Source organism: Halichoeres trimaculatus, unplaced genomic scaffold (genome assembly GCF_033239565.1).
Source record: "Halichoeres trimaculatus isolate MK-OKI-2021-1 unplaced genomic scaffold, fHalTri1.1 fHalTri1_scaffold_5, whole genome shotgun sequence".
Taxonomy (NCBI): domain Eukaryota; kingdom Metazoa; phylum Chordata; class Actinopteri; order Labriformes; family Labridae; genus Halichoeres; species Halichoeres trimaculatus.
The window spans coordinates 28,000,231-28,009,044 of NW_027437183.1; the positions used below are offsets into that span (position 1 = coordinate 28,000,231).

At 39.9% G+C, this 8,814-nt stretch overlaps 1 protein-coding gene across 2 annotated transcripts; it reads right to left on the reverse strand.

Annotated features, from left to right (window-relative positions):
- stc1 (stanniocalcin 1) lies at positions 1-7,411 on the reverse strand. 2 transcript variants are annotated; one of them, XM_074671221.1, is made up of 4 exons: positions 7,124-7,411; positions 5,263-5,402; positions 4,936-5,147; positions 1-4,335 (listed from the first exon to the last, which is right to left on the reverse strand). In XM_074671221.1, the coding sequence occupies exons 1-4, from the start codon at positions 7,302-7,304 to the stop codon at positions 4,035-4,037; spliced, it is 834 nt and encodes a 277-aa protein (XP_074527322.1). In that variant the 5' UTR covers positions 7,305-7,411; the 3' UTR covers positions 1-4,034. The 2 variants fall into 2 exon arrangements, with proteins under 2 accessions (XP_074527322.1, XP_074527321.1); XM_074671220.1 differs by having other exon boundaries at positions 5,263-5,405.
- Between the last annotated feature and the right edge of the window lie 1,403 nt (positions 7,412-8,814).

Below are 8,814 nucleotides of genomic sequence, written 5' to 3' on the forward strand. Positions count from 1 at the left end.
TAAAGTGCAAGTGATTCACAAGGGTCAATCATGCGTTACATAGCATCAGGAGCTTCAGTAATCTTCTTAAATCCTTTTTAAATCTGATAGTAAAATAACTGTCACTTATATATATTTTTAATATATATATTTATATATTTATGAATACAAAATAAACTTTACTAGTCACTGAAGCTTTTTGATTTTGTTTAAGCACAACATTTATCAATATATATATATATATATATATTTCAAGTCTTGAGAGGAAAGAGTACCATGAAGTGCCAGAAGGGTGTTGACAGGAGAAATTGTTTCACAAAAGTCACCAAGGGTTCATTTAATAATGCTCCAGTACCACCTTAAGCACCCTCAACTAAACAGAAATCAGGCCATTCATTTTTCTCTTTTAACAGCCTTCATGGGTCGCCTAACTTGGGCATTTCCACATTGAAACAGACATTCAGTATACAGGTACATTCTCTGAAATTACCATTACATTTGACTTAGTGAGGAAACAGTCAATTTGCCTTTGCCAAATATATTTGACACAAGGAAAGTTCATAGAAAATAAATACGACAACATGGAAAGACATTAAAATGTAAAATGTGGACTGATGCTGAGCTCTCTGTATGCTGACTGATCAGAGCGGCCACAGCAGAGAGGCATCTGGACCAGGGAAGTCATCACACAGGGAAGTAACAGTTTAGCAGCAGCTGTTGGGTTTTGGATTTACCCATGGACAACAAAGATACAGACATATGTATCAATAGTACATGAAGAAGCCCTGACCCTTCAGGATGCAAAGTATTTCAGGCTGATTTCCATTCACCGGCTAAATTAAACGTGTCATGATTGCACATGTGCTGAATGTTTCAATGCCCTTTATAGTGGTTAAGATGCAAAGTGCATATTGAACGTAACATAGTAAGCTAGGATATTTTACAGTGTGACTATAGCTCCTAACCTCCCGAGTGATTCCTTCAGAACTGCTGCCCTTTCGCACCAAATGACACTAAAGAAACGATCATCTTCACAGAGCAAAACAAAACACCAGTTTACTAAAATTTAAGAGAAAAGCATTGCCTTCACACTGTGAGCGCAGTATGAAAGCAAATATGCTGCTGCTTTATTAACACAGCATTAGCTGGCACTGAATGAAAGGAAAGGTCAATTTCTGTGTTGCTGTGAAACCTTTGTATGTGAGATTATTGCATAGTTTGGAATTCTTAACATAGCTTTTAAATTGACACTGACATCTCTTTCTCTGGTCTCTGCTTCTTCCCGTATGATTCATCAACAGGGCTGGGTTCAATTTCTTTTTAAAAGTTGAAGAAAAGCTGCTAAAATAAAGTGAGCATAACCTTTTGTGATTTTTCATGATAGCAAGAGAAAAGTAAGGTTTCTATCCCACAGAGTGTTCTTTGTGTTAAACTATCAAACAGTCAATTGAACCCAGCCTTGCCTCCAAGTTAATCTTTACATTGCATGTTGAATGTGCACAAATATATTGCACCCAAACAGAAACTTACTTGACCGACTGATTATCTTGCTGAGCACCAGCATTGACCTAACAGGTATATATAAATCAAACACCAGCATGAAGACCCATCTCAGCGACTGCTGCTCTCCTCTAACCTTCAAATGATTGTCTTTACCCTCAAAGACCATGTTGCAAAAATGTTCAGATTTCATACGTTGCACTTTGGTGAGAGGAGTGCAGAAGTCTACTTTGATTTGTTGTTTATGTTGGTGTAAAGTTGCAAATGGGAATGCACCTAACAATAATAATAATATAGGCATATCTGCTGAGATTTTGTTACAAAAAGTGGCAGTAGAGCTGCAAAATGTGACATCACCAACTGTAAATTAAACACCAGGAAATGTCCCTCAGTATCTACAGAAAATCACAAGCTTCTATCTGCTGAGAAATCCTGAGTGTCACTTTCAATGAACTCTCCCAACTTATCAACGAACCGCAAAGTAACTGAAATCCCTGATGTTACATTACATAAGTGCTCTATCACAGCTGTCCATAAATACCTTCACACACATTCAACACCTTTTCACTCTGGCTTGTGCTGTTAGTCTGTAGCTAAATAACAGTGCAAAATTCTGGACCTGAGATACTGGGTTCTATAGCATAAATACATATAAAGATATCCCCCACATTAACCTTTGTTTTCACCTTCTGACTGCCTCCAAATGGAGCAATACATGGGTGGGGCCCAGGTTGAAAACAGTTGGCATAAAGTACTTTCAGACGCCTGCCAGGAGCCATTAAAACTTACAGGGTCATGATTAGTCGGATTGATTTTTACATGTTTGCAATGTTATCTAGATTTAATGACATAATAATAAAAGTAAAGACAAGTTTCAAAGGGTCAAAGCTGATGTAGATACTATTATGTAATGAGGGCAATCAGGACGGACATTAAATGCAGGAAAAAGATGAAGCTAATTGTTTCTAAAGGTGCTTGATGCTGGTGTTTGTTTCCTTATAGTTACACCTGATAAATCTTCAAAAATACGCACAACCCCCCAGCACCAAATAAGCTAGCAGCTGCAGTGAAGACCTTTGTCAACCAGAAATTGTGTCAAAATGAAGCTATTGTTTTGTTGTGGTCCCTTGTAACACCCAGGAAGTAGATCACCTGACTTGAATGACCAACCTTGTTCCCCTATGGCCAGCACAGAGTCATGACATGGGTCCCATTCAGTCATCAGAGTGTCAGCTCACTTTTTTTTTTTTTGGCATAGAGCTCATGTTCAAATAGGAGCCATGTCTGGACTTGTTTTTAAACCTGTAAACTAATTAAAACTACAATAATGCATTAAAAAACAAACATTAAATAATAAAGTAGGAAAATAAATATCATTCCAACAAGGCTTTTTTTTAAATAGTCATTCTGAATCTTGACACTTGAAGCCAGTGTGTATGTCACGATATTCACCTCAGAGAGCAGTGATCATCAGTCCAAGAAGACAGCTGCTCTCAGTCTCATCGGTGAACGTGCTAATGAGCTACTGCACATACACTACCGCTTCACACTCAGTTAAAAACACGGATACAGATTACACTAAACATGGTCCCACATACACTTCAGAGCTCAACAGTCATATGCTTTACAAGTAGCTGGATACAAGATATGTAAAATGGGCTTTTTCTGATACTTTGACTTGGCCATGACCTGGACGATCCTTATGTGCAGGACGATGCTTTGAAACACGCAACCATGGCTACATCTGCCATCAGAAGAAAAAACAACAACTATAAGTGCTATCACTATACACTATTTTGGTTTTTATGAATAGCATTCAGGGCAGTTTTTAGTTTTTTGGTCAGTTTTAAGGTAACCTCTCAAAGGTTATCATGAAACCTCTGCAGACCTCCCTCCATGTGAGCTGTCTCTTTCTTAGATGGCTAACTATGGCTGTCTCAGATAACTTATTATACAGTACATTTAACTGTTATGTTAGTGTTAGAAAATAGATTTTTTTTTCCACATCTCATGCTCACAATTTCACAGGTCTCAGTGCAGAAATATTAGACACATCTACCAATAAATTCTCACTCCTATCAGTGAACTAATGATAGTAATCCAACTACTAATTTCTAGTCATGAACAAATGTCAAGATAATGAGTTTTCATCTTTTAATGTACTTGTGCTCGAGAGGCATTTACCACTATGACTGTTTTTTTCTTTCTTTTTTTTCTTGGCATCAAAAGACTTGTTAAGGATTCAGCTCTGTTGGAGGAGGAGGTGAAGAGGAGTTAATAGGACCATGTCGCAACGCTGCAACAGCCACATGTTCGACACTAACTGTGAGCAGACACGTTTGGAAACAGTCGATGGATGGGCCTAAGTGTGGGATATACGATGCAACAACAATCAAATTCTGATATCGACTCTATGGGCGTTCCGGCATTCCCTAGAGGTGCATGTTTCTGTAACTTCCAGTCTAGCAGAGGAATGTATACTGTCACCCTTAGGGAATAGAGGAGCTTTCATGATGTTTTGAGGAGTGTGTGGAGTTTCTGAATCTGAATGGAAGTTAGGAGCTGTCAGTGGCCGAGCGTTTTTTGCCAAAATGACTGGCGGAGTCTCTGTTTCGCAGATTAGGCTGGATCTTGTACATATGGGGACCCATGGACCAGCGCCAGCTCCCACGGCCCTCCACTCCAGTTGGGATGGCGGCAGCTGCAGCCACAGCAGTGGATGGGCAGGGCTTGCTCTGCAGCAGCTGAATAAGCATGGTCATCTCTGGGCCCAGCCGCGACACCATGCTGGCCCGAACGCGATCCACCGTGTCCTCGTCGCAGTCCATCAGGCTCTGTAGCAGCTTACCATAAAACCTGGGAGGACGAAAAAAAGCATCACAAATGTTCATGATGTACTTTTACACTCTGCTTCATAGGTGTTTCTGTGCATTTGCACACTTCTCTGCAGTCTGATGTCATCCATATGGGAGTAACTGTCCTTTCTCCAGTCACTACTAAGCCATGTGCACCTCCCTTTCAGCCCCCTTTTGTATCCACTCCCAAACTGCAATCCTACATGTCTTGCAAGAACAATAGGAACAAAAACATGCAAACTTGATATTCCTGTTTCATTTTCTCTCATTGTAGGGAAGAATGTATGAAGCAGATGGTAACCAAAACATGGAAATCAATACAAATTCAGCCATCTGCTCTGCTGCATAAATTGGAGTCTGAGAGGTTTTTGTAACATTCAAGCCATGTTTATTTGTAGTTTTGGGCATGCTCTAAACACACTGCCGAGGCTTGTCTGCACTTGTAATGAACCAATGTTATAAACCCTTTTTATGGACAAAGAGACCTGTCGACATCACAAGCTTTAACTCTTAAATGAAAGTTATTTGTACAATATGAACTACAGCTTTAACCTTGGCCAGCCTGTCTCTGTTAAGTAAGCACAGAAAAGGAAGAACTCACCTATTAGGGAAGTGACTTGGAAGCTGTGCCACTTCACCAATAGCATCTGGATTCGATCGAGCCACAGTGCAGATATCCAGCTTGCTGTAACACTCCTCTTGGACCTCTGATATCATTCTTTGAAAGGTGGAGCAGCGGCGGATGGTGGGGAATGCCTTCGAGGTGATACCATTGGCAATACACTTAAGGCTCTCCTTCACAAATGCTTTACCCTATAAAAAAGAACAGCAGTGCTTCACACCTTCATGCCCTGACAGTTACACCCATTTAATGTGCATGTTCAAACACAGAGAAAGCAGTCTTTGTGAGGTGGATTGGAGTGTGTACCTGAGTGTCAAATTTAGCAGCACTGTATAGGAAGGACTTGCAGATGTCATGCATTCCATCTGTGTCACAAGTCGAGTTTTCCAGGCAGGCGAAGGCTCCGCAGCCAACTTGGAGGGCACTGTTGAGACAGCGTGCCACATCTGCTGTGGGCACAGAGAATGGACCATCAGCGGGGGAGCCAACAGTGGCTTCAGTGGGAATCACTGCACACTCACTGAGCTCATTACACAAAAGGTTGCCAGGGTTTCAGCTCGAAAAATGCAGCAAACACAAGAGAATTTTCATACTTTGGTGATTCACAAAAGACATACAGTCACTTGGGGCAAACTTGACTGAAGATTGGATACCTTACAACTGGGAGAGTCTCAGACACTATTTGGCACGAGTGCTCTTTTCTCTTGGCAGGGACCTGAAGTCCACTGTTTGGTTCTATTCAGCAGAGTTTGGATGAACAGCCCCAGAAATACCAAAGAGTTTCCTGAAAATTGTTGGCATGCCTGTCGACACACAAAACAATACACTTGTGCTGCTGGCACACAAACACACACACATAAAAAAACATGTTGCAACTGGAGTCTGTCTTCAATTTTATTACAAGCTGTAGCAGAAAGGCTAAATTGAGAACATCCAAACCACTTAAATATTCATAACTAGTAACTCAGCACGTGTCAGAATCAAGCTAAATATCCAGCACTGATCACAAAGTGATCTAGATTATAAAACACACATCCAGAAAATTCTGCCATATTTCAGTTAAGTGTCACATGATGAAAATATTTATTTGGCCTACAAAAATATACATAATCCTAATCTGCATTTTGCAAGTTCCGACACATCTGTGACATAATTCATCACTTCAGTCTAATTTTCAAAAACTGACCATGACCACAAGGAGCTCAAAAAACATCTGAAGCCGATGAAAGGTTACGCAAAGACAGAGCCATAAAACATAATCTGCTAATCAGTTCATCCAAACAGTTGTCCCTTACTTAATTGTCAAGCAGCCTGACTTCAAATCCTTTGTAATAACCATCAAGAAATGTCACTGCAGAGCCTAAGCCTACTTGGCAGACTCCTGAATCTGGGGCCCCATGTTGACCTGCACAGTCAGATAAAGTCTGCGTGCCATTCGGGACCAGAGATTGTTCTCAAAATACAGGGAATGAGCTGCAGTTCTTATGATGATGAAGCAATTCCTGCAGAAGGGAATCAGCATCTCTGTTACCCCCTACCTTTTACCGCTGCACTGTATCTTTGTGTTACAAACATTTGAATAAAGCAGTGCAGATTAGTGCTTTGCTGTTTCATTCATTGCAGATGTCAATGGGGGATTATGACAGTCAATTCTGTTTCAAGCATAAGAAACTAAAAGGGTTCATTAAGCAGCCCAGGTGACAAACTGTATCTTTTTTTCTGAGGCATACTGAGAAAAAACAGTGATTTATCCTACTTTCTTTTTGACTTGAAGGCAACACAGGAAGGCTACCAGAAGCTTTATGTTTTATGCACGCTCCAAGTCCACTATAATTCTGAACAGAGGGACCTATGCAGCAGCCAAAGCCATGAGAAAGAGACTATCAGCATGACACAGCCTGCGCTCTCAGGTGTCAGCACCAAGCTCCATGCTCATCTGTTGCCGGCAGGACACCGGCAGAACCACAGCGTTAATCCTGCAGCCTTCTCTGTGCTTCAACGCGCTCGTTTACACACAAAAGGCTGCATAGGCCAAGAAAATAAACATATAAGAGGAAAAAATGCATACATACTAAGCGTGCAAAGGTTATTAAATACACTGTGGAAATGGTACGGAGCAAGCAGTGCACTCTGTGAAATCTGCAAATGGAAACAGCATGTTACTTACAAGGGCTATTTGCGGAAAAGCGTGTTCTTCTAGGCGAATAAGACTCGTTCTGATCCAGTTCATATGCAGATGCGTTGAGCACCATCAGGAGAAAAAGTCCGGTCCTCAAAGGCATCGTCCTCTCAACACAGATAATACAACTAAATACAAAGAGACGGCTCCTGCTCTGTGTGTAATTCATAAGAATAACGCTCTGAAAGCTTCTGCAGCTCCGGACACAGAAAAAAAACGTAAGATATTACAAGTACGCTGCCAGCTATTTCTTTACACCGGACTCCTCACTATCCTTTTGACTTGCATGACAGATAGAACCGATGGCAAGTCTGCATGGGTTTATATGGGAGCGCTGAACATTACGAGTTCTGCGGCTGGACCAATCACAGGACAGGATTCAAGCCCGTGGTCCCAGTGTTTCCACTACTAATTGATAAAATGATTTAACAGCAGCCAACACCATCGCTCTCCAGCTAAACATGGAGACTGTTGGTATAAGTGTTTTATTATGTCCAAATAGAGGGTATATATATATATATATATATATATATATATATATATATATATATATATATATATATATATATATATATATATATATATATATATATATACTGTTCAACCTTGTCACTTACTTTCCTTCACATCTCATGAAGGCCTAACAGCCATTTTACTGGGCACCCATCACTGCGATTATCACTCAATATTGAGTTAATACAAAGTATGTGCAGAAGACAATGACAAGCTTGTGGGTCTATGTAATGATTTAATTTAGTAAAAACTGCCATGAGTTGGACCCTATAATTTAGACATAAAAGACTGAAGATTAAATTATGTAAACATATTGCAAATCCTGTCCTTACAGTAGATTATATGCAAAACTATATTCCAATTCTTTTTTAACAAATGCAATCATTTGCTTATTTTTGTTTCAAGGAGTGAAAATGAATAAAGCTACTAGTACAATCCAACTTGATGATGTACACAAGCAAACAGTGAATCCCTTTTCTTGCATTAGTTACTACTGATTGGTTTTAAGGCTTGCATCACTGTAAGCTCAGTGTTGTCTTCTAAAAAGATAGTGCTTAGTGAGTACAAGCTAATCATCAGAGCTACTTATGTATTAAATATATTTGTTATTGCCAAGAATAAGAAAGTAGATTTAACCAGTCTAGACTAAAGCAAAGCAAGACATTAAAAAGAAGATAAATAGATAAAAATAAAGGAGAAAATGCTTACTTAAACAAGAAAACACAAACACAGTGTTTTAACTGGGAGATGTTATATTTTGCATTTTCCATTTGTGTTTGTATTTATTTCTTATAATGTATAAATTTATTTTTATTTATCTATTTGTTTATTTATTTTATTGTTACGTATTGCATTATGTGTCGCGCATCAGGTCCACTGTTAGAACCGGAAATCTTACGGGCGGCCCCAGCTCTTCTGTATTTGCCTGGAGTCTAACTACTTAACTGGTGAGAATAGTGGTTATTAAAATTAAGTCGACAGTTTTTTTACTCGATCGGCGCGGGCACCTTTTGTTAGCCCGTGAGAATACTGGTTTGGGGCACTCCTTGGTCTACTAAACCAAAACCAGTGCAAGTCTGATACCGAAAGTTGACTCACCTGTCACTTCTGAAGCCAGCGGTGGCGATGACACTGCTAATTGAAACAACGATGCTAACCCGCCGGAA

Excerpts from the sequence above, each read along its gene's own strand:
- stc1 (XM_074671220.1), bottom strand. The coding sequence starts at position 7,304 with ATGAATTACACACAGAGCAGGAGCCGTCTCTTTGTATTTAGTTGTATT. Across the intron at positions 5,406-7,123 it reads CTTTTCCGCAAATAGCCCTT|CAGATGTGGCACGCTGTCTC; the intron begins GTAAGTAACATG and ends CTGTGCCCACAG. Across the intron at positions 4,336-4,935 it reads CCAAGTCACTTCCCTAATAG|GTTTTATGGTAAGCTGCTAC; the intron begins GTGAGTTCTTCC and ends TCGTCCTCCCAG.